Source organism: Gymnogyps californianus, chromosome 5 (assembly GCF_018139145.2).
Source record: "Gymnogyps californianus isolate 813 chromosome 5, ASM1813914v2, whole genome shotgun sequence".
Taxonomy (NCBI): Eukaryota; Metazoa; Chordata; class Aves; order Accipitriformes; family Cathartidae; genus Gymnogyps; species Gymnogyps californianus.
Genome location: NC_059475.1, coordinates 30,718,393 through 30,744,609, shown reverse-complemented (window position 1 = coordinate 30,744,609; position 26,217 = coordinate 30,718,393). Strand labels below are relative to the sequence as shown.

At 37.2% G+C, this 26,217-nt stretch overlaps 1 protein-coding gene across 3 annotated transcripts in view; it reads left to right on the top strand.

Moving 5' to 3' along the window:
* The first annotated feature begins 3,008 nt into the window (after positions 1 to 3,008).
* The window catches only part of UBR1 (ubiquitin protein ligase E3 component n-recognin 1), a 65,649-nt gene continuing 42,440 nt past the window's right edge, over positions 3,009 to 26,217 (top strand). For 2 of the 3 annotated variants that reach the window (XM_050896803.1, XM_050896805.1), the window contains exons 1-12: positions 3,030 to 3,257; positions 5,389 to 5,467; positions 7,642 to 7,752; positions 13,511 to 13,641; positions 18,728 to 18,869; positions 20,493 to 20,555; positions 20,864 to 20,987; positions 23,023 to 23,130; positions 23,588 to 23,676; positions 24,485 to 24,583; positions 25,266 to 25,423; positions 25,892 to 25,991. In XM_050896803.1, coding sequence (XP_050752760.1) covers positions 3,082 to 3,257; positions 5,389 to 5,467; positions 7,642 to 7,752; positions 13,511 to 13,641; positions 18,728 to 18,869; positions 20,493 to 20,555; positions 20,864 to 20,987; positions 23,023 to 23,130; positions 23,588 to 23,676; positions 24,485 to 24,583; positions 25,266 to 25,423; positions 25,892 to 25,991 — 1,380 coding nt within the window. In that variant the 5' untranslated portion in view covers positions 3,030 to 3,081. Of the gene's footprint in view, positions 3,258 to 5,388; positions 5,468 to 7,641; positions 7,753 to 13,510; positions 13,642 to 18,727; positions 18,870 to 20,492; positions 20,556 to 20,863; positions 20,988 to 23,022; positions 23,131 to 23,587; positions 23,677 to 24,484; positions 24,584 to 25,265; positions 25,424 to 25,891; positions 25,992 to 26,217 lie in introns of all 3 variants that reach the window. The other variant, XM_050896804.1, reaches the window with a different exon arrangement.

Here is a 26,217-nt window from a genome sequence, read left to right as displayed (position 1 = left end):
TCTCTTGTGAATATAATGGATATTTCCTGGGTGATGTATAGTTTGAGGATATAATTTAGTGTGTTTACCAGAAGGCAGCCAGCCTGCTTGAGAGAATTCTCTCTCTTCCCTTCTTCCCTCTCCTTCCCTACTTCCTGTCGTCCCTTCTCTGGACAACATTTAAATAGAATTAAAAGTTTGCACAGGAATGCTTGAAATGCTTGTGAGTTAGACTGTGTGAGAACCCATTCTACACTTCTGGCAGATTTTCAGGAAAGCTTAGCCCCGTGTTTCTTGAAGCTATGATGTGCTCTGTTCCAAGAATGCAGAAGCTAAACTGACACCATCTCTTGGGAACATGAGTTATTAAGATAGAAGAGCTACAGACTGGGAATCTCTTGTGCTTTGGAAAGAGAGCATGCCAAGGGGTCACATCCCACCCACCCCCATTTGAACAAATACAGTAACCAAATTGGGAGGGGAACTTGCTGAAGCCATAGTGCAGTATAGGTAAGTTAAAACAAAAACTAAAAACAAGTTACAGGAAGAAACATGTTTAAGGAGGAACATTGAATTATAGAGTTTAATTATGATAGGAATAATTTACTTCCACTCATCTTAAATCAGACATATGAAAAATAGACATGTGTGATCAAGGAATTCGGTTTTCAGTTACCTTTTACAATTTGATATCTTTCTGAGAACCCCCAGCTAAGTGTGATATTTTTCTTCTTTAAGTGTTGTTATGCAAGTATTTGATAAATTTGGATTTAATTTTCAGTTGCTTTTTACAATTTCGTGTCTTTTGCCCCAGGTAAGCATAGTTTTTGTTAAAAACATTGTTGCTAGGTAGTTGAAAAATTTGAACAACTTAATTAAAATAAAAAGGCAGTCAGCTAATTTGTTTTCTTTCCTTTTGTTCCTCAGCACTGTGAATGTGTGAAAATAAATACATACCTATATATTTGAGTGCAAGTATGTATATGTATACAGAATGCATAGGTATTACATGCAGGTGTATGCTAAAGTTTTTATGACTGATACGGTGATCACAGTGGTGCTTACTGCTCAAGTAATAAATCTGTTCTTGATCTAGAATTTTTGTTAAAATTGGAATTTAAGTAAGTGGTTCCCTTCATGGATGAATCTTCATTTTCAGATATTTAAGGATGGGTTGAATGCGTTGTGATTCAAGAAATCTGATTAGACTGGTCAACCTGCACTTGTAAAATGAGGATATTCTAGGATGGTTTGAGGACAAATTTGCTCTCCTGCTTGACCACATTATGCATGGCTTCTCTTTTCCATCAGTGTCTGCCATGCATTTTCTTCCATAACTTTGAGTTCATGGATCACCATGATAAATGAAGTAATGGACTACCTAAGGGTAATGGTAAGGAAGATTGGTGGCCAAAATATCAGTAGAAGCCTCAGGCTAAAACTAACATATTAGAAGTGTAGTGTGTCTTATTAAAGCCATAAAGCAAGTGTTTAGAGTGACTACAATGTGGAACAAATCTACTTTAACAGATTAGTTTTGGGTAATGGATGTTATTGTTAATCTAGGCTGTTTTAACATGGTATCTCATTTCTATTTCTTCTGTTTAGATTTTGTATGTAGACAGTTTTTTGTACTTGTCTATATTAGGTAGACATACAGTTTTTCAGAAAACAAATATGCAATTTCTACATAATGTCTGCAGATCTGGCTTTCAGACTACTGGGATTGCAGCACTTTGGACTGCATGTGTTCTAGATTAATTTCTTTTTTTGGAGAACTGTTCTAATCTAGGTAGTAAACTACGGAGCTGTAGCCTTATAGACCTATTATTTAATCCCTTATCTCTGTCAATTATGGGGGGCAGTCCATTGATTCGATTGATGTAGGTTTCATTTTAAGTCAGAAATCAGGATTTTTTGCCTTTCCCATAAGATGTTGTGCATTTTCATCCTTTAAACAAGTGAATAGTCTACTTCTTTGAGCCTTCTGTAAATCTGAACTCTTTGGTGGTTGCTTTGCTCATTCTCTTTGCTTGCTGGCCTAGAGGAAATTCCCTTTAGAGCTATTTGTGAACTTTTTATTAAAACATATATATTTTTATGTAAATTATATGTTTATTAAAACATATATATTTTTTTCTTGCAAAAATAACTTTTAGGCATAAATCAAGGTTGTGTATGAAAGGAGGTTGTCTTTAGGAGGCTTGATGGGTAAACTTGTTATCTGATATGCGATGGGGAAAAACAAAAGGTATTTCTAAATAATGGGAATAATGTGAAAGAAAGAATATTCAGACGTGAAGGACAGAAGTAGAACAATTGGAGAGAACTGTTCAGAGAACTAGAGTAGTTGCAAGTAAAGTTAGGGACTTAAATTAAGAAAACTAAGAACCTCAAGTCAAAACACAAGTACTTTTATTAATTGTCTTATAAATACGAAATTGCGTTTTAGTCTGGTTTCCCAAGGACATTAAGCTTGTATAATCAGTTGGGCTTTTTTCTCCCTCAGTAACTATTGAACCCTGATGACCAGTTTCAACAAGATTTTACTGAAGGGTCGCAACTTCAAAGACCATTAAGTTGCTGCATGTTTTGTGACTATCAGCAGGCTAAGGAATGAATCCCAAACTTATTTCCCAGCTAAGACAGGGAAACTCGCTGCTGCTCTTCCCACTTGTCAGCAGCTGAACAGACATTAAGATTTGTGTATTGGCTGGTGTGTTGGCAAGCATGTAGTTGAAAATTAATTAGTGCACGGGTTGCTCTACAGTAGCGTAGCACTTGCCAACTGTTGCCTCAGAGTGTTTTAGTAGAAGACTTAAAGGGAACAGAGGTTACTGTGGTAGGTACTGAAAGAAAAATAGCAGAGAAATTCTTGGGAAACCATGGTTTCTTGGGTTTTATTGCTTGCAGAACTGATTTCTGATGTGGAAAAGAATTCTGGATTCACAGTAGAAGTGCTTAATCCTATTTTCTTTATTTATTGATTTATGTTTATCTATGGGTGTACTTTTCTTGCAGTGGTGTGATGAAAGATTCAACTTCCAAGCTACGTTTTTACAGTGCTTGGCAAAACATGTGCCAAATATTTACTCAGCTGAAATGGACCCCTTGCTGGAGAAACAAGAAGAAATGGTCCAGACAGCAATATTATACCCCTTGGAATGTTATTTGTTTGGGGAAGACCCAGATATATTCCTGGAGAAACTACAACAGAGTGGAACCTCCCAGCTCTGTGGGAAGGTGTTCAAAGGAGGGGAGACAACATACTCTTGCAGGTAAGAATGAAGGTATGTTATCATGAATGTTCCCATGTGAGATAATGGAGCAAAGTGGTTTAATAAAATCAGTTGCACTGCTAACTAGTCATTGCTTGTGTCATGGTAGATCGTCGCTTAACTGACAGTGGCATTTGCTTCACATTTCAAACCACTTTAGAGTGAGGAAAATTGCATATGAAAAGCAGGCTCTGGCAGAGAAATGGGGACAGAAGTTGAAAGGAAACTAAAGGTACTGAAAGCCAATGGTTAAAAAGATTAGATGATAGGGTATGAGTACGGGGTCTGTACCTGAATTGAGGCAGAACAGGCATAAAAATCTGTGCACTGTACAGTACTCACTCTTTCAAAGTCTGAAACAATTCAGCATTTCTAAGCGTCATCAGTCCTTTGCTTAAGCAATAGCTGTGTTGACCAATGGTCATTTTTTCACCTTCTTTCTCATCCTGGAGTATATTAAAGATGGCAGCCCATTGATTTGATATAATTCATTTTATTAATTCATATTAATACAAATAAATTAATATGAATAGTATAATAATAATATTAAAAAGCCAGAGGTCTTTGTGGTGAATGTAAAGAGTGCAACTGTGCTGGCAATTCATTAGTATTAATATGATGCTATTGTCATAGTTTATTGTAGTTTTCAGTTTATTTTAAAAGCCTAGAAAATTTTGTCAGAAATACTGAAAGAATATTATTAAGGATGAAGAATGTTATCATGGCTAAAAAATCCAGCCCTTAGAATTTATGAAATGTCAAAATGAAAGCTCTCTGTAAACTTTATGAATTACACTGTAAGGTTTTAATCAATCACATACTCTTCAGCTTTTTCTAGGAATAAGTTAGTGTTGTGTATGAAAGGAGAATGGTCTTTGAAGAAATCCTTATGTGTTTGCTAGAAAGTCTATAGTGAATGCAACGTTGGATTGTACGAAGGAAAAGGATGGTCAAGGCAGTTTAGTGCTGCTGTAACAGGAATAATTCTGTTCCTACCTCTGCAGAGTTCTTGTATGATAGCAGGCAAAAAGACAAAGCTATATATCTGAGGTGGTCTTTTTTTCTTATTTTTTTGAGTTCCTGTCTTGCAAAAATGTGATAGTATTTATACAAAATACTGTACTTACTACTGCAACTGAAACTAAATATACGTTTGCTTTAGGCTTCTAAAATGCTAAAAATAATAGATACTCTGAAATATTAAAATCTAAATGTCTTGAATTGGGCATTCAAATCTAGCAGGCACTTCTGGCTTAATTTTTCTTTCTTTTAACTCACTTCGCAGTAGATTTATGGTAATAAATGAATGTTAGTGAAGTATTAAATTATTGTAATGATGATTATCATCTAAAGGTTTGAAAAGAAATTCATTCTGTAATCAGAATTACCATACTATTTTAGTTGTATTGTAAAGGAGGCTTGAACTAGATGTTGAACAATGGTGTAAAACAAAAACCTTGATGTGTTGTCATTAAACGCCTGTCACCCACATTTTGCATAGAATGAAACAGCATTTAAAGAAAAAAGAGTGACCATGTTTTAGGGAAAAAAGGCAGTATAAAAAAGCATATGTATGTGGATCATAGAAAAAAATGGAATTAGATTGCCCATGAGTGTAATTCTGGATTTTCAGTATTTGACTGCACGGAAACTGTTGAAATTAAATTTCAAAGTATATATTCTCTGGCTCATCTCGTAAAGGAATTCTCTTTAGATTTTAACTTCTGTTTTAAAAGTTAGAAACATAACCTAGCAGAAGTGTAGCAAAAGTTTCATTAGCAAACTGGCTACAGTTGTTGGAAGCAATAATAAAGGTTACTTCAGAGTCGTCATGATTTTTGATAGCTGCTTATTCTTAGCAAAACCAGAAATAATGTAGCAACAAGTTTTGAAAGTGGAAATCAAGCATGTTTCTGATAGAATCTGATATAACAGGTTCGAGTACATGGTTCAAGCCTAACAACATTGGCTTTCATCCTTCTGTGATGTGGAGCAGCCAATGTTTTTATAACTTGAATCTGTTGTTAATCTCAATTTTCTACCCTGCCCGCCCTCTGTAGTATTTTCTCTTGCGCATGAAAATTCCATGTGTTTGTTTTAGAAAGTTTTCCAGTTACCATTTTTGTTGCAGAGACTGTGCAGTTGATCCAACGTGTGTACTCTGTATGGACTGCTTCCAGAATAGCATTCACAAGAACCACCGGTACAAGGTAGAAAAATCTTATATTAAGAAATTGTACTTGTAGTTTTAGAGAACATTTTTTTGAGGATATCATAAACTGCATATAAACCATTAGTAGTTTTTATTAAAAAAACAAACAAACCTGGGTTTTACTAATTACTTAATTATCTCTCTGTCATGTTTCTAACTACATAAAGCCTCTTCTAAGAACAGTAACTTTCTAATTCAAGAACCAAAGGGTAAGGGAGTGTTTATGAATGCATACATTGTTATTCTCTTTGGCAATATCACAGAAGTGTATGTCAGAGCAAAAAGCTGCCTGAAGATGACAGTCCTGTCCTGAGTCCCAGTCAGTACTGTTTGGAAATTTAGAATCAGTGTGTGTATATAAGGGCCGTTACTTCAGCACTTATGTCACTGATGCAGTCTCTACATTTCTACTCTGTTCTTCCATTTAGATTTGCATAAACTACTTTGTGCTTAGTGTGGACTATGATAAAGTTAAAACAAATATTAAGCATCAATTTTTTATTGAGGATATTGTTCTAGAACTGGATCATCTCTTTCTGATATCCTTTTGATTCTCTTTGAGAGATTCCCATGCTTTAATTAAAGAAGGATCTTTTAAATAATTCTTAGCTAACTCACTGCCTAAACTGTCATCTACTGTTTCCTTCCCAGGCCCCCTTTTTTGCTTGCCTGCTTCACTGAGAACTCTGTACTTTCAACAGCCTTGGAAGCAGAAATGGAAAACAGTATATTAAGTGTCATTTTTAAAGCTGGCCTAACTCTGCTGCAAGAGGCAAGAAAATGCACAGAAACATTATGTATTCAATTTATTTATCTTTCACGACCAAAAAGTGGGCTAGATTTTTTTTTTTTTGCAGCTATTCCTTCTATTCATTGACATGACATCCATTGAAGAGATTTGTTTTACTTGTATTATCAGTTGGTCATAAATCCCCTTTAAGTGGGTATGTTTCAATGAGGGACAGTTTGGAAGAAGGTCCTAGCAATCTCAAAATTAACGGGGACTAAAATACAGAGGGGCAGAATACTGTATAAGTCTTTGTATACTGATCTGAAAATATATTGTAAATATTGATTCAAAGATGTACAAAACTACTTGGATAATGCAAATATAACTTCCATATACACACGCGTGCACACACATAGTTTACAGAGAGGTAAGACGAAAACCAGGGAAAATAGACAATAATGATTACAGAGCAATTTGGAATCACAGCTGGGCTGAGAAGCTGTTGTCCTTTCCCTGTTTTTCAGTAACTTCTTCAGGCAAAACATCAGCCATGGAAATAAGTAGTCAGATGGGAGCAGGTTTGCTGCATTTCTGTTTTAAAGATGCAATCTAAAGAATACAGATTATGCTCTTTATAGATTCATAGAATAATTTAGGTCAGAAGGGACCTAAGGAGGTCACCTAGTCCAACCTCCCACTCGAAGCACATCTAATTAGATCAGGTTATTTTAAAATGTTTCAAGTAAATAAATTTTTGAATGTCTTTTTATTGGGTCACTTAGTGTTTTTATAATTATTTTAGGATTGGGGATTTAGAGTAAGCTAAGGATAATTATTTTTGCCCGAGTTTTGTCTGAACTTTTTGCCAAAATGAAGGGTCAGAATTTGTACTTTTCTGAAAGTGTAATGCAAAGTTAAACTTGCAAGAATGTATTTAGATGCTGATTATATCTTATTTTCTTTGGTTAGAAGTGGAGGTATTACTAAATGTCTGTTTAACATACACATATTCTTGTTTAGATTATTTTCAAACTTTACGAAGTAATTGGTAAAGAAGGCATTAAGCACTTTTGCTATAATTTTGCTAATAAAACCAGAAATTATTATTTTGCCATTTATGAAGCGCTTATTCATCAGTCATAGGCTTTTTCACTTACTTTCTAGTTAAATTTGTTTAAGACTTGCATACTTTTTTGCAGTGGCAACTGTATTTCCTCCTTTATTTTTTTGCTCAAAAAGTTCATTTTTTTACCCCACTCCTCTGATAAGTCTCCTTTTATCTAAAAAAGAAAAATGTTGTGGCAAGTCCGTTGGTTATGCAGTGACTCTTCTACTTTGTAAGTAGGTATTTATACTTGTGTTTAACTTAAATAATGCACATTTGTATTTTTCTTTTGCTTTTTATGTGCATATTTCATGACTGAAATACATGGTTTTTACAGATGCATAGCTCCACTGGAGGCGGATTTTGTGACTGTGGGGATACAGAGGCATGGAAGGCTGGACCGCTGTGTACTAAACATGAGCCTGGAGCATCAGGTTCTGCAAAAGAAGTAAGAATATTGCTTAAAGTGAAAGAATAAATATTGTGAATATTACCTTTTTTAAAAAAGTGCTCATTCCAGTATATGGAAGTATGTACATTGTGTAATTCACATAGCAGGTCCAATTGAGTTGAATCAGGATTTCGTTGGTCAAGGTGTTTGTTGGGGTCAAACATATATATTGGGCATCCTTTTTCTCCAAACAAAAGGCAAGAACAATGAACAGTTCCATCTACCTGTCTTGTGTATTTCTGTCTTTGATTCAGAATTAAAATCGCAGTCTCTTGCTCTTTTCTTTGTTATGTGTATTGCTCAGTTCTTATTTGCAAATAATTGGTTTCCTGCTCTTTGCTTTGTGTATTACTCAGCTATAATTTACAAATAATTGGTTTCCCAGTGGTTAGTAAATGTTTAGATCTAGTACTTGATTTTAATAATATTTTCTCTTTTCCACATTACTGAAGAATTTTTTTTGTCAGTTACTTCTGGTGTGTGATCTGTCACTCTGATTAAAATAAGTCCCTATGCTTTAAAACTAACCTCTTATGTTAGGATGTCTCATGCTTATTGTAGCTCAAAGCAGCATATTAACAAGAAATATGCCATCTTGTAAGTAGTTCTCGAAGAGAATGTAGGCAAATCAGTTGCTTTGGGTAAAATTGTTTTTTCAGAGTCCTACATTCTGAGATAATCAGGACAAAAAAACCTTAGCATTCGTCGTTGCAAATAGACCCCCTAATTCCTCCTGTTTTTTTTGCAAAAGTACTGTTCTTTATGATCTGGCAAAAAATCAAATGGAAAAGGAATAAAGAGCACTGATCTTACAGAAAACTGAGACAAAGTTTTCCTTCACTTGTTCACCCTTGAAAAAAACATGAATCTTAATGGATTTCAGAGATAAAAATACTTTAAGCTCCAAGAAGGGGTCATCTGATTACCACTTGGAGCTTGTCACTAATGTTCATGTGCTTCTACTTCAGTAAAGTCTATTCTGCTGTGCAGTACTTATCCCTGAGTACTGAGCCATCTGATATATGTGTGGCTGACACCTACATATTACTTGGGAAAACCTGTAATCAAGAGAGCCAAATTGTTTCCTCAGTGTTAGAATACCCAAAAATAGCTACGGTATGGTTAATTTTGCTACTGTCACCATTACTACATATGTGTTTAATACTTTTTCCAGCACGTTCTAGAGGTCTTTCCAGAATAAGAAACTAGCACAATTCCTCTTTGGGAAGTATTCATTTTTGTCCTTGCGTTCTGAAGGAAAATAGGATTTTTTTGCAATGCTAGATTCCTGGTACTGTTGATAAAGACATATGGGAAGGTAGAGAACTCATGTGTCTGCCAGCTTCAAATCCACCTTTGGATACTATGGAAAATTTATGTTACAAGATGCTCAGTATCAGATTTCTAGCTGATCGCTGAGAAGTCCTTATCATATCACGAAAAGAATTTAGCAATGGTCTTAAGACAAAATGTTGAGGTCTCAGTTGAGAATTAAGTGTTCTTCCACTTGAAAATTAAGTGTTTCCAGCCAAAGCATCTCCATTGCTCCTAGATAAGGGGTATTACTTATGCCTCAGGTGACCAGTTTGTCCAGTTTCTTACAGAGTAGCCAGCATACATTACGGATTTCACCTGTTATGGCTCACAAAAAAAATCACACAGGTACCTGGATGAACGTGGACCTGTGAGGCACATTAAGAACTTTAACAAAGAAATTCTAAACAAAATAGATTGTATCTCCCAGCTTTAAAATTTAGGTCTCTGTATGAGGTCTTCTAACAGTTGTTTCAGCACTTTACTTTTGAGAATAATAGTATTTTTTGGTTCCAACAACTCTGACTAGAGTCCCTAAAATGGTTTATGAAATGTTTACTTCCTGCTGGGGAACCTGTTTCTCTGCAAGGTATAGATTTTGATGTCACAGATCTGGTATTTGCATTTGTGACAGCATATTCTGCTTTTTACCTCACTTCCCTTTAGAACAGCTTTTTCATAACAATGAAATAATAAAAAAACAAATGTTAGGAAAAACACCAAAACCTTTATCAATTTTACCAAAAGGCTGTTTCACTCTTGTTAAAGTCACACTGTCCAAATTTTGTGGGCTTTTTTCCAAAACCATATTTGAACAAAGCTTGAGAGGAAACTGCATGCATTCAGAGTCTGCAGCATTTTATTTCTGTTTGAATGAAGATAAGCTGCTCAGAATGTTCTTCAGGCCATTTGTATCCAATGGCGATAGGGTTAAAGGATAGATCATATCAATAATGACAGCAGCTAACACAGTATCTCTTGGTTTTAAACTTTATTGAGAACTATAATCATACGTGTGATGATAAGGAAACAGGGAACCTCCCAAGCTTCTTCGAGTAATATTTCTCTTTCAATCTCCAATAAGGTCTTTGGTTGGTTTGCAGTGAATTTGTTTGATCATCACTTCTGTCATGGAGTTGTGCAAGTCCGAAGCTATGTTACAACTGCTGTCAAATAAACTGGAACATACTCCTACAATAAGTGCTACATGAGAGTCATGAATGATAGAAAACATATAATTAGACAATTATTTGAATTTGAAGAAGTAGCAAGTTACTTATTATAATAGTTCTTTGTTGTCAATGTATGTAGTTATTATGCAGTCAGTATATGTAGACTCTCTAGTAAAAGGGCAGAATTACAACCACTACAATAATGAGATGCATCAGTATATTAATATATACTATATGTAACTATTTGATAGATTGCATTGCATGACCATCTTCCTTTTTTAATAAAAGACTTGTCCATCAGGGATTTTTTTATGATGAAGAGGCTCGTGGATGTTTGGATTACCTCATAGTTTGTTCTCTATTTTGAGAATCAAGGACATTCACGATGTAGGAATTTTCTCAGCATATAGTGCTTATTAAAAGAAATGAGTTGCAAAGCACATTTGGAACAGACATCTTGCGTATTTCTTTTCCAGCATGTTTTCTGATAGTATAGAAGTTTATTACACGCTTGTCAAACAAAAAGCACTCTTTGCTGGATGATCCTGACCAGTATTCCTTTAATTACTCTAAGTGCAGAGGATACATCACGTTAGGGTGTTTATAAACTTACTCTGATCAGGTAGGAGCAAATAAGAGGAGGGATATGTTTGCAGTATGTTTGTCTGCTATGCAGAACATGGTAAAATGTGCTTAGGAACTGGCTGCTATTTTTAAAAGGAAGATTAAGTTCAGAGTTTGATCTACAGAATGACCTCCTTTTAAAAATGAGCCCTTAGTAAAGGACAGGTTTCAATCTACAACATTAAAGATAAGCACCAGAATTTTTAGCATTTCTGAGATAATGAGGTAAGCATTAGTAACATACAGTATCCTTACAAAAATCCTAATTAAACCTTAGTTTAAAAAAAATTTACAATGAGGAGATATTTACAAAACTTGTTGGTATGTATGTAACATGGGGCTCAGAAAAGCAATCCTTTGTTTTAGAACCCCCACTCCAGGCTTTTGGGAGTTATCTGTTCTCTCTTGATTCCAAATTAATGTTTTCACTATGCCAGAAATATAAAAACCTTTTTGCCTCAATGTATCCTTAAAAACAGATAACTTCAAGAATTCATGTCTGAGATAAGGTAAAAATACTTCCCAGCCACATTTGTTAAAAAAAAAAAAAAAATAAATAATTGGGTTTTAGTTATTTTTAAACTTTGATATCTGAATATATTTTGTTCATTCTTCCACAATTTTGTTTTTTGAAGCTTTACCTGAAGCTTAAATAATTACACACTTTTGGGCATAGTTCTGAGGCAATTTTATTGTTACCCTTTCAATTTACATTAGATGTATCTTAATTTCATTTTACTGTGACTTCTATTAATGTGGATAGCATTGGAAGTGGCATTGCATCATTTAACTTTTCACTATTTGTATGAGTGCAATCCCCACTTTTAGTAGTTTATAAATCCTTTGATGTGGTTTCCTTTGATTTCTTCTACAGACTGAAGGAGAGCAGCATGTCTTACTACAGGGTTCTTGTTTGGAGTATCTCTGTGCACAGCTCTGTTTTCTTCCAGCTCTATCATTTTTGTCTAATGTACGTTAATGCTTAAAAAGCCAAACTCTTAAGAAATAACGGAAAAAAAATGTACTATATTTACAACTCAGTTCAATTAGATTATTCTTAGCACTATAGTTTTTTTCATTCTGCTCTAAACTTCAAGATGATGATAGCTTTGTCAGTCTGGGAAAAAAATAATTACCCCAGACATTTACATTCTTAATTACCAAGATCTACCACGAGCTTATCCAAAATTAAGTATATACACAGTGATATTTATAGACCATGATTTCATTGGCAGACATTTTAGATTGTATGTTTGACTCCAAATTATTCTTCTAATGCTTATCAGGTCAGAAAACTGTTGTTCAGAGCTTTGGGAGCAATTGGTCATGTTAATGCATTTTTACTTCTCTTCCACTACATTTTTAGCTTTTCCATCATAAGGACACAAAATTATTTTACTTATTTGTTTTGGTTTGGTTTTGTTTTTTTTAAAGCAATCTGCTTTATAAATGGATAGATGTGACTATAGTTGATTTAAGAATTTTTCAAAAACATGATTCTTAGCTATATTAAACACATCAGTCTTTCTGTTCTTTTATATTTAACATAAGTCAGATTGTGTATTGCAGAGGTGAGTGCCCTTAGTACTTTGGGATTAAAATTCACATGTGAAAAGCTTTATTCTTGGAAAGCATCTTTGTTTCTCATGTTTTCTCACTCTGGCAAACACATACATATTCAGATTTTGTAGGCAGTTTGGCTGATCCTAAAATTAAAGGAAACTTTGTGTAAATACTCCAGAAAATATCAGCCTCTGCTTCTGTGTCATTTGTATATGAAATTACTGGATTTGGTTGCATTAACATTAATAACAACATTATATACTACTTATATATGCATATGCTGAAAGGAAGGTGGTATGTGGAAAAGGTCATCAGGCCTTTGGATTAAAGCCCTCTTTTCTTACAATGTCATTGCAATGTATCTGTGTCTAGTACCTGAATATTGATTGCTTCATTCTTAAGTGCAGACTTGGTAATAGTTTTCCTTGCTTATAACCTTAATTTCTCTCCTGCTTAAACGCTCATGGAAAGGATTAATAATGTTATATGATGTAGACAATTCACTTAATGACCTTTATCTGGGTGGATGGGAAATATGTCAGTTCACAGGGATATTTTGAATTTCTAGATCTGGGCTAGGATCTCTGAAAAGAACAAAGTTAGGTTTCCTTGGATGATTCTGTTCAAGGAGCGTCATAAATGTTTGACAGAATATTCACACAGAAGAGCAAGCAATGCAGGGGAAGAATTTTGGTCTGGACTGCAAACTTTTACTATCTTCAGGTGTACAGAAAGCTGTTAACCAGCTTTTTTAAACTTAAGTTTAAAAAAAATAATTGAAGTTTCCTAATGCATTTGGTGAGGCCTTTCATAGTCTATTCCTAGATAAAAACTAGATGTGTGTAAAAAAAAAAAAAAAAAAAAAAAAAAAAAAAAAAAAAAAAAGTATGTGAAACTGTTGGAATACTACTGAGAGCCCTTGGGATGAAGTAATTTTGGAGAGAAGATATTAGATGAGATTAATTTGCTTGAAAATCGTGAAAAGGCTGATTTCCTGAAAGAAATATAGTAATAAGGTATTCTACCAACCTTTTCATTTTTTAAATTTCTTTTCCATATTAACATTATCTCCTGTTTTACAGAATTCTGAATGTCAGTTGAATGAAGAAATTATGGAGCACTCTAGGAGGGTGTTTCCCTCTGTGATAAAATACATTGTAGATATGCTTATATGGGAAGAAGAGAAGGAACTGCCTCCAGAGCTCACAATTAGGTACGGAGTATTTCCAACTTTCTCTTCAAGGCATTGGAAACTTTGATGATAGTTTTGCCTGTGGTATTCTTATACTCGTGCAAACATAAGAGTGCCAAAATCCCTGTAAACACCACTATAGCATTTTTGACCTACAGTTATACAGAGAAAAGCTTTTGATACTTCATGGGAAAAGTAGTGTGTGACTGCACTCCATCTGTCGCTGAGGGGAGCTGCTCTGGAGCTGGCCCGATCAGCAGTGGAGTGGCAGATCTTGGCACACAGGAGGTTTTCCTGAGACAGGGGAACACCAGGGCGGCAGAGAGACCCACCAGGAGCCGGCAGCTCTTGTGCGAGATGCTGACAAGGCCTGGGCGTTGCCAGAGCAACCTCAACTACCCCCACGCCTATAAAAAGCAGCCTAGGGAGCGCTAGCGACCAGAGCAGGCAAACAGAGCGTGGTGCGGCAGTTTGCGCAGCAGGGAGGATGTAGTCACCCTACCAGCTCAAGAGGTGAGTTCAATTGGTGGTCATCACCCTCTTAGAAGGAGCTTAGCTATGGTATCCACGTGGCGGAAAGCTATATCTTCTGCACTCGCCGGAATGGATGTGGCAACCCAGACAGAGCTCCCACGAAAACACGCAGCCATCCGGGTCTCAGGCCGCAGAGAGTGCCAGAGCCTTTCACTGGTAACAATGGCAGTAGTGAGAACAGCTGTGCGAGGTGTGACCAGGTGGATGATCTGCCCAGCCTGGTGGCAGAGCTACGAGAGGAAGTGGAAAGGTTAAGGAGCATCAGAGAGTCTGAGAAAGAGATAGACTGGTGGAACCATGCTCTGCTCTCCCTGAGACAGAAACAGGAACAGCCACCAGAAAAAACCCAAGATCAAGGGGATCCTGTATCCTCCCCCTGCCAAGCTGAAGGCAGTAGCTTAAAGGAAAGGAGTGAATGGAAGCAAGTCCACGCTCGGGGTGGCAGGCGAACCCCCTCCTTGCCCACCTCGCCTTCCCAGATGCCTCTGTACAATAGGTATGAGGCTCTGGGTATGGAAGGCCAGTCAATGGATGATGTGGATAACAGTCCATCTACACCAGAGGTGTTGCCAAGGTCAGAAAGGCCTACCCACTGTATCATGACGACCTCCACAAGGAAGAAAAGACAGGTTATAGTTGTAGGTGACTCCCTTCTGAGGGGAACAGAGGGTCCAATATGCCGGACAGACCCTCCTCTTAGGGAAGTCCGCTGCCTCCCTGGGGCCCAGGTTAAGGACATCACTAGGAAACTTCCTAGCCTGGTACGGCCCTCGGACTATTACCCATTACTGCTCTTCCATGTGGGTGGCGATGAAACCGCAATGTGTAGTCCAAGGGCAATCAAAAGAGACTTCAGGGCCTTGGAATGGTTGGTAAGGGAATCTGGAGCACAGGTTATTTTTTTTCCTCTCCCCTTCCAGTTGCGGGCAGTGACATTGGAAGAAACAGACAGACCCAGTCTATTAATACATGGCTCTGTGGCTGGTGTCACTGCCACAATTTTTGATTTTTCTATAATGGGATGGCCTACATGGCACCAGGCTTGCAGGTGTCAGATGGGATTCACCTTTCCCAAAGGGGGAAGAGGGTCTTTGCTCACAAGCTAGTGGGGTCATTGACAGAGCTTTAAACTAGACTTGAAGGGTGAGGGGGATAATATCAGGCTTGCCTGTGACAAGCTGTGGGATGACATGCCAAGGTTAGAGGGACAGGGTGCTAGCAAGGGCCCTCAGCCTGTTGCTCTGAGATGTGCTGGCTACACTGGAGCACAGTTGAAGTCTTATGGAGATGACCCAGGGGCTCCTAAGGTCATAGGAGCCAACAAGGAAACACCAGTGAAATACCTCAAAAGAATTAAGGGGTGTTCCTCCAAGAAGGTGACACAGCCAACAGCCCAGCTGAAGTGCCTCTATACCAATGCACGCAGCATGGGCAAGAAACAGGAGGAGTTGGAAGCCACCATGCTGCTAGAAAGCTGTGACCTAGTGGCCATTACTGAAACTTGGTGGGACAAATCCCATGACTGAAGTGTGCCTATCGATGACTAAAGGCTGTTCAGAAGGGACAGGCGAGGAAGGAGGGGCGGAGGCATTGCCCTCTACATCAAGAAATGGATGGAGTGTGAAGAGCTGTCTCTGAAGAATAGCCACGAGCAGGTTGAAAGCTTATGGGTAAGAATCAGAGACCAAGGCAACAAAGGGAGCCTTGTGGTTGGTGTCTACTGCAGGCCGCCCGATCAGGGGGAGCCTATTGACGAAGCCTTCTTACTCCAGCTACAGGAGGCATTGCGCTCGCAGGCTCTTGTCCTGCTGGGGGACTTCAACCACCCCGACATCTGCTGGAAAAGTAGCACGGCAAGCTGTAGGCAATCCAGGAGACTCCTGGAATGCTTTGAGGATAACTTCTTAAGCCAGGTAATAGACAGCCCTACCAGAGGGGATGCGATACTGGACCTGTTAGTGACCAATGTAAGTGAGCTAATTGGTGACATCAAGATTGGAGGCAGCCTGGGCTGCAGTGATCATGCACTGGTGGAGTTCACAGTCCTGAGGGATATGGGTCAGGCGAAGAGTAAAGTCAGGACCCTGAATTTTAGGAAAGCAAAATTCCAGCTCTTCAAGGAGTTAGTCAATAGGACCCCCTGGGAAATTGCCCTCAGGGACAAGGGAGCAGAACAGAGCTGGCAGATCTTTAAGGATGCTTTCCATAGAGTGCAAGAGCTCTTGATCTGCAGGTGTAAGAAATCGGGCAAGGAAGGCAAGAGACTGGCATGGATGAGTCAAGACTTCCTGGTCAAACTAAAGGGCAAGAAGGACATGCACAGGCAGTGGAAGCAGGGACAGGTATCTTGGGAAGAGTACAGGGACGCTGCCCAGTTGTGTAGGGATAGGATCAGGAAGGCCAAGGCGCAGCTGAAGCTGAACTTGGCAAGGGATGCAAAGAATAGTAAGAAGGGCTTCTACAGGTATGTCAGCCAGAAAAGGAAGGTCAAAGAAAGTGTACCCTCCCTGGTGAGCAAGACTGGCAAACTGGTAACAATGGACGAGGAGAAGGCTGAGGTACTCCACAACTTTTTTGCCTCAGTCTTCACTGGCAACCTCTCTTCCCACACATCTTGAATGGATGGACCGCAAGATGGGGACTGGGGAAGTAAAGTCCCTCCCACTGTAAGAGAAGATCAGGTTCGTGATCACCTGAGGAACCTGAACATACATAAGTCTATGGGACCTGACGAGATGCATCCCAGAGTCCTGAGGGAACTGGCAGATGGAGAGTGGCTTGGCAACTACATGATATTTGAAAAGTCATGGCAGTCAGGTGAAGTCCCTGGTGACTGGAAAAAGGGAAACATTGCACCCATTTTTAAAAAGGGTAGAAAGGAGGACCCTGGGAACTACTGACCTGTCAGCCTCACCTCTGTGCCTGGGAAGATCATGGAACAGATCTTCCTAGAAGCTATGCTAAGGCACATGGAGGACAGGGATGTGATTTGAGACAGCCAGCATGGCTTCACTAAGGGCAAGTCCTGCCTGACCAAGCTAGTGGCCTTCTATGATGGAGTGACTATATCAGTGGACAAGGGAGGAGCTACAGATGTTGTCTATCTGGACTTCTGTAAGGCCTTTGATACGGTCCCCCACAACATCCTTCTCTCTAAATTGGAGAGATATGGATTTGATGGGTGGACTGTTTGGTGGATGAGGAATTGGTTGGATGGTCACATCCAGAGGGTAGTGGTCAACAGCTCAATGTCCAGATGGAGATCAGTGACAAGTGGTGTCCCTCAGGGGTCCGTATTGGGACCAGTACTGTTTAAGATCTTCATCAATGACATAGACAGTGGGATAAACTGCATCCTCAGCAGGTTTGCAGATGACACCAAGTTGAGTGGTGCTGTTGACACGCCTGAGGGGCAGGATGCCATCCAGAGGACATGGACAAGCTCAAGAAGTGGGCCCATATGAACCTCATGAAGTCCAACAAGGCCGAGTGCAAGGTCCTGCACCTGGGCTGGGGCAACCCCTGGTATCAATACAGGCTGGGGGATGAAGGGATTGAGAGCAGCCCTGCCAAGAAGGACTTGGGGGGTACTGGTGGATGAAAAACTGGACGTGAGTCAGCAATATGTGCTCGCAGCACAGAAGACCAGCTGTATTCTGGGCTGCATCAAAAGAAGCATGGCCAGCAGGTTGAGGGAGGTGATTCTGCCCCTCTACTCCGCTCTGGTGAGACCCCACCTGGAGTACTGCGTCCAGCTCTGGAGCCCTCAGCACAGGAAAGACATGGACCTGTTGGAGTGGGTTCAGAGGAGGGCCACGAAAATGATCAGAGGGATGGAACACCTCTCCTATGAAGTAAGGCTGAGAGAGTTGGGGTTGTTCAGCCTGGAGAAGAGAAGGCTCTGGGGAGACCTTATAGCAGCCTTCCAGTACTTAAAGGGGGCTTCTAGGAAAGATGGGGACAAACTTTTTAGCAGGGTCTGTTGCAACAGGAGAAGGGGTAATGGTTTTAAACTAAAGGAGGGTAGATTCAGACTAGATATAAGGAAGAAATTTTTTATGATGAGGGTGGTGAAACACTGGAACAGATGGCCCAGAGAGGTGGTAGATACCCCATCCCTGGAAACATTCAAGGTCGGGCTGGATGGGGCTCTGAGCAACCTGATCTAGTTGAAGATGTCCCTGCTCATTGCAGGGGGGTTGGACTAAATGACCTTTAAATGTTCCTTCCAACCCAAATTATTCTATGATTCTATGAAAATGGAAGGAGACTGTTGTGTGTCATGTTAAAAAGACAAATGGGATCATAAAACAGCAGAGAGAGGAAATAATAATGGAATAATCAAATAACTTAAAATCTCTTTTGTACTTGGCACATGGTTTCTGTGACTTTTTCTGGCATAGAGGGTGAAGGGGTGTGTCTTTGACAGGAAGAACATGCTTAATTTTGTTCTATAATTTTTTTGTATTTGACATTTCTCTCAAGCTATCAAGTTAGCTGTTGCTTGTATTGGATAGGACACTACTTACAGTTTTATTTTTATTTGTATGATGATATGTTGGCTTTTTCCCAGTAGAGAGAAGGTAGACAGCTACTACTGTGTCCTTTTTAATGATGAACATCATTCTTACGATCATGTCATCTATAGCCTGCAAAGGGCACTTGGCTGCGAACTCGGTGAAGCCCAGTTGCATACTACTGCCATAGATAAAGAGGTTAGTGCATTCTGGATATGGGAGAAAGTCACTTTCTAACCATTAAGAAGTGCTACTATAGTCTCTTGATCATAGAATCTTTGTTTCTGGGATGCTGGAGCTTGAGGAAAGAGAAAGGCATGTTGCAGAGTAACTGTTAATCATCACTTGCTTCAAGAAAGTTTTTAAACTATTAATTTTTTTCTTTAGGACAAAAAAATCCAGTTTCTTGAGAAAGGAAAGAGCTGAATTACCTGAAGTTGCTCCTTTCATGTTTGGCATATTTCCTTTACCTTTTTAATTTATTCTCAGCTGAGATTAATATTTTATTTTAATAGTATTTGTCTGAAAAATATACAAGTCACCAATATGCATATTCAGTTATATTTAATCAGTAATGTACCTTACATTTTGCAAGAGTTAGTGCTTGTCATGGCTCAGACTTCATTTGAAAATCTTAAAACTTCAAATTAAGCAAATGAAACCAGGAAGAATCCATGAAGGAATGTGGGTGAACCTGACAATTTTACTACTTAATTTTTCAGACTGATGTCCCATATAAAGACCTTACACTAGTAATGTAAATTTTTTTTTTCCACTGGGGGTGAGGGGGAAGCATGATCAGTGTTTGAATTATCTTAATTGCAACCATATTTTTTTTACCTTACAAAAGCACAAAACTTACGTGTGTGCACACGGAGAAACTTTGTCTATAGCTGTATATGTATTTGTTGTATATTTACATATAAAACATCTTACTAGTATTAGAATCCTTTTTTAATCTGTAAAAACTGTGTTTTCTTTTTGTGTGTCTCTCTGTTCAGATAATGAAAGTTTAGTTGTATTTAGTTAATAGTATCAGTCTTACGTAATCACAAGTCTTGTCCTGCAGTTGCAGGTTTTGTAAAATATCTATATACATGCCTGCTTGTAGAGTAACTTTTAAAAGTTTCCATTATGAAGGTTTGTTTTGATTGAAACTGAAATTTTAGATACAGAGTTGATCAGACTTTTCATTTTTACAAAGCACCTGCTACAGCACAGGACTAGGTTATATTGTTTTAATTATAACAGTTCCACACCACACAGCTACTTCCTCTCTTCTTGTGTGAAATTCTGCTGTGTGGAGCACTTGTTTTGGAAGCCCATACCTCTGATTTCCTTTGAGTGGAATTTGGGGTCTAAGCTCAACCTGTTCTTGGCTTTAATGAAAGAGCTATCAAACCCACGCTTATAATAGACCCTGCTATTTCATATAAAGAAGTAAGAAATAGTAGGAAATATTGTAGAAAAACAATTCAGGATGAGTGTACTTTGTGCTAGGAAGAAAGTTGATGTGGTTTGTATTTAAAGTATTCTGCAGAAATCCCTCTCATCTGTTTTAACGTGTATGTGAATTTTCCTTATCTAATAATATTAAGATACCCAGAATTTACTTTGTTGTTCCATTGTTAATTTAATTAAAATTGCTTTTTTCTAAAGATAATTATGTTAATTTTGATTTGCTTCTAGATGTCTAAAAGCACCATGAGTGATGTTGGTCCCCGTTTTTCTTCTATGTATAAAAAACATAGCAAGGATCAGGCTTGTAACATTTTGGTTTTGTTTTATATTGGTCTCATGCTCAATATTTTCTTTAAACAGGGTCGTAGAGCTGTTAAGGCAGGACATTATGCCTCTTGTCAGGAAGCAAAAGAAGAAATCAAGGTAACTTCCTAAAATATTTTTCTCATATAAAAAACAAACAAGTCAACCTCATCATTATTAATACTGAAGACTTATTTGTCTGCTGTACAGTCTTTAACTTAGTACTTCCATGCTTTTATAACCTGCCTGTGAACTTTTTGAAATGGAATTTACCCCACCACATTTGATATAGATAGATAGATATCTTCAGAAATAAAACATCAAACTGATTTCTTTTTTTGCTGGGGAGAGGTAATCGGTGCTGAAGACAAATATGAAAATTCATGTTATCTTTATTTTATATCTATTAATATTTACCTGACTCCTAGAGGCATTCTGAAAATGTTTCTCAACGACCACTTCATGTGGAGGTTCTGCATGCTGATGTTATGGCTCACCAGAAGTTTGCCTTGCGCCTTGGTTCTTGGCTGAACAAACTCATGAGCTATTCAAGTAAGCATAACTGATTTTTGTTATGATAATGCCATGACAGTATTTGAATGACTAATTCTCTCAAAAGATGTCTTTAGCAGTGTTATATATGATATTCCCTTATTAAAATACCTTCACATTCCTCCTAATTAGTAAATAAATAATACAGTAGTACGGGTGCTGACATCCATCAGTATGGTTATGAATAGCAGTACTTTTCTGTTCCTTCTTGCTAAAATAAATGTCTTTCCCTGCTTGAGCTCTGTCTGTTCCTCTAGAAGTTTTATTATCCTCAGTGTCAGCATCACATGCCCTATTTCAGTGACTTCTTTGCTTAAAAGTTGCTCTCCTCAGTGCTGGTGGAAAGCTGCAGAACATCTCCATCAGTGAAAGCATACATCCTCTGCTTGAATTAATTCCTGCTTCAGATTTGATAGCTGTGATTGATTAGACAGTGTCAGTAACACAAACAAACAAAAGCCTTAATTTAAAAATTTGTCCGGTAGTGGAAAGTCTATTTTAAGCTTTCAAACATTGTTCTGCTGTTTGATGGTGCTGATGGTTTTAAAGATGACTTCTGAATCAATCTAATTTTGATTTCTGTTACTGGGTTTTGTCATACCTGTGTGTTGCCAAACTAAAGCCATTACAAAATTTCTTTTCACGGTACAAATATGCATAGATTAAGCTCTACTCACTGCTTATCCTTCTTCTTAATGGGGTAAATCTGTTGGTCTGCTTTAGCATCTTTTGTAAGCTTGGATAATAAAGTGAATTTCTTATCTTTTTTTCTGAACACTTAGTTTCCAATCTTTCCCTTGAAATACATATATCAGAATTGTACCTTTTTGTAATTCTTCACAATATTTTACAAATTTTAGCTTTCTGTTCTTTTCAACTTTGTATTTATTTTGCTGATGGTATTTTCTTGCTGGTCTGATTTCCTCAGATAGTTCTTTTAATCAGTACAAATTTTTGACTGGGTGGTTTACTTCAAGGTTTCTAGTGAAAGTTCGGTTTTTATCCACGTTTTTCTTCCTAGATAATTTTTCTTATTATTTTCAGTTTTATGAGATCACTCTATTTAAAACACCGACAGCTAGTTATTCAGCTGTTGACCCTGTGTGAGTATAGACAAGTAGGTGTCACTGCCCCAGCAAATCCCCAAAATTTTAGGTTTTTAAGTGTTACTTTTTTAGCTGATGAGATAAGCTAAAACTAAACAGGAGTCTCCCATATTGAGTGTAGCATGTTGGGTTAGGAAGTTGTTATAGGTTAACTGATACTTTAGTATGTTTTGTGAGAGTCTTCAAGCACAAAGATTGAAGTCTAACATTCCTGTCCTTGTTCTTCTGGATTATATACAGAGATGCTTTAAGAGCCTGATGTTCTGTACTCAGCTGGAACTTTTTGGTGGTCTGATGGTTCCTGTTCTTTTCCTGGTTTTGCTTCAAGTGATAGAACACAGATCAAGAACCATTCAATACTATTTATTTCCAGGTTATCAGGAACTTGATTCATGACACTCCACTTTTCCTTTTGAAATTAGTAATGTAAGAGCTCATTTCTGAACTTTAGTAACCCATGGGTGACTCTGATATGTTGATCCTCAAAACTGCTTCAGCAAGTACTGTATTTACTGATAAGTGCAAGAAAATATAAAATAACGTTCTGAAATTCTACAAAAGACTGACTTTCAGGGCCCAAGGCAGGGACCAGTGTAGACTTGCCTAGCCTGTGCATTTCTGTGCTGACATAGTGAACTCTTCTTATGGATCTGCTTTGCAAAGCTGTCTAAATGCTTTTCATTTTAAAATACTCTTCTACATCACTGGATTTATTAAATAAAGTCGGTAAGAATAATAGAAAGAAATTAGTAAGGGGAGAGTATGTGGGAGTATGTTCACTGAGAAAAAACATTGTTAAAAAACAATTCATACTTAAGTGTCTTCTTTTTTTTCCTTAAAGAACAGAATTCTGTAATTCTCATTTTGTTGGCTAATATAATTTAATTATCAAAGAATTCTTGTACAAATGAACAGTTTTATCCTTGTAGGTGACTTTCGCCAGATCTTTTGTCAAATATGTCTCAAAGAAGAAGCTGGATCTGAAAAGCCATGCTTCATAAGCAAGTTGATGCTATGGGATGCAAAACTTCATAAAGGTTTGTGTATCCATGTTGCTGTAAACTGAAGAGGCAAATTCATTTTTCATGTGTGTAGCAAATGTGTAAAAGTAAGTGCGTGCTATGCAGGTGGAGTTACATTTCTTTATAGTTTTTATATTATGGTTTTTATACAGCCTTTATTTTTACAGCTGAGAATTGATATTTTGGGTATGTATTTACCTCCTAAATTTTTCCTGCCTTATGTATTTTGAAGAATTTTTTCACAAGATGTAGCCTAAGTATGAGTGACTTGATGCTTACCCTGTGTTTTAAATACATACCAATAAATGTTAAAAATAGAAAAAAATATATTAATAACTTTGTTCATATACTTCGTAACCATTTCAAGACTTTTAATGGTTTTTAATTATAATTTAATAATCTATTCCTCTTTTCCACAAAAAGCTGCATCTTAGTACAATAAAGTGATGTGCATTGTATTGGCTCTTCACAGGGGCAAGGAAGGTTCTTCATGAACTTATCTTCAGTAGTTTTTTCATGGAAATGGAATACAAAAAACTTTTTGCTGTGGAATTTGTGAAGGTAAATGGTTATTTGTTTTTTATGCTATGAATTTTTACTAGCTTTATAAAATTCTCCCCAAACCTGAAAATTGTTTCAATATAAATAATGAATTTTCAACAAGCAGAGCTTCAACAACTAGCTCAGCCTTTATAAAGTGTATTAATTCCAATGTTATTGGTTTGTTCCTTATAATCATGTAGGTAGATATGCTTGTTTTGAATGCAGTATTGTTAGTATTCTGTGTGTCTTTTGAAATGGCAGATGAACTGCAACTAGTCTTTCTTTTTAAAAATTAGATACAATAGTTAAGAAATATACAAAACATAAGACCAAGTGGTTTTTGTTTTAGGGTGAGGCTTTTTAATGTGATAAAGGTGACTGACACTTCATGGTTTTCTCTGGACTGAAACAAAGCAAAGACTTGCGTTACTCATTGTACACATCTCTTATAGACAGCTGTTGAATAACTATCCATGCAGTTCACTGCAGGAGGAAGACTTATTTTATACTAAGTTAATGTCTTTATTGATCCTTTTCTCGGATGCTTAGTTTCTTTTCTTGGGGAAGATTGGTTGTAGGAGAAAAAATATTTTGGTTCCAATCTGGCAGAACAGTTAAATTTGTGCTTATCTTTGGTATTAAGGCAGTGGGGCACATATATTTAATTGCTTTGGTACATTGAAGACATTGTGCTGTTTTTGTTGTTTGAACTGCTTCTATTAGAAAGACAGACATTGAGATGTAATTGTTGCAAATAAAAAAAATAAACATTTTAAATTAACACTTGTTTTATTTATTTATTTTCCCCAATATTCTCTTTTCCTAGTATTACAAGGCATTGCAAAAAGAATACATCAGTGATGATCATGACAGAGTTCTCTCTGTGACAGCACTCTCAGTTCAGATGTTCACCGTACCTACTCTGGTATGTACAGCCTGTCTCCACTAGAAATGTAAAATAAATTTGAGAATTGCTAGCAGTACCACCTTTGCAAACTGCTGTACTTGGCAGAGAGTCTTTATGCATTGCTGAGTTGAAGATGAATGATTTTGAGATTTGTTAAGGCCAATATGAAAGCGGGAGCTTGAGTTTATGTGAAAATTCGTTACAAAAGATAGAGGGAATAAAAATAAGTAGAAGTTTTAGGCAGCATTGTTCTCTGCATTAACTTTCTATGTTCATTTCTGTTCACATTTACCTTCTTACATAACTTTAAAAACTTGGAGGGAGGGGGCAAAAAAATGGTTAAATGTCTTTTTGTGGGGGTGAAATATGTTAAATCCTGTGGGGGGAAAAAGTATACCTGTAGGTTTTAAAGGCTATGTGTTTCTTGCCTGAAGTACTAATGTAAAAGTCCTTTTCTACATGATCTTTCTAGAAAAAAATAGCATGTCTGTTACATTGAAGCTGTCAGAGTGAACAAACAGGCTAAGTTGATAGAAACTGTGTTCATACATAATAATAAATACTATGGGAGTCTTTGTAGCTTGGACTCTTTACAAATGCCTGAAATAATTTCTAAGCAAATGGACTGCATTCAAAGGAAAAATTATTTTGACGGTTCTCTTCAACAAAAATAGAGAAATTTTTAATTTTCTTCTTGCAGGCCCGACATCTTATTGAAGAGCAAAATGTAATCACTACCATTACAGAGACACTCCTAGAAGTGCTTCCAGAGTACTTAGACAAAAATGACAAGTTCAACTTTCAAGGTTACAGTCAGGACAAACTGAACCGGGTGTATTCAGTAATATATGACCTCAGGTAAGTGTAAAGCTGAGAAGCTAGAGCATTTCTTAGAAAATTGGCAGTAGGATGAGGTGTTTCAATTCAGGAATCTGATGATAAAACTGCTTTAAAAACAAAGTATATGTACTGTAAGACAGTATGGGAAATCTGGTTTCTATTCATTATCATTCTGGGAAAGCTGTATAATCCTCATCTGCATAGCATTTTCCACTCTTACAGGTCCCAAATTACTCTAATAAACTGAATAATGTAAAAGCAAATCACCCCAAATACCTTGGGATTAAAAAATCTGTTGATTTCAAATGATGGATTCGCACCAAGCAACTCTAGTGTTCAGTGAAAATTTTAAGAGGAGTTTGAGAGAGGGAGGGTGATGTAATGTGATGATGCAGTTGATTATTTTAATATAAAGAACACTTTAAATACAAGTATAAGCAGAAGAGAAGTCTGAGCAAAAGATGATAATGTTTTCTTTGGGAACAGGTATGTCTTAGTCAGCAAGCCTACATTATGGACAGACCGGCTGAGGGAGCGGTTTTTAGAAGGATTTGTTTCTTTCCTGAGGATTCTAACCTGCATGCAGGTACAACACATTTAAATAATTTCTTTTTAATATGCTGTTATAAAGATATTGCAGCACTTTTGTTTGCTCGTCTTTTTGTCCATAGCAATATTGTGGATATACACATGGAATTAAAATGGTAAATTCTTCAATCCCTGTCTTGGGTGGGGGAAAAAGTAATGTTTACTTTATAGAAATAATATTCATTAATTTTAGCTACATGTGTCTGAACAACCTATATTTTACC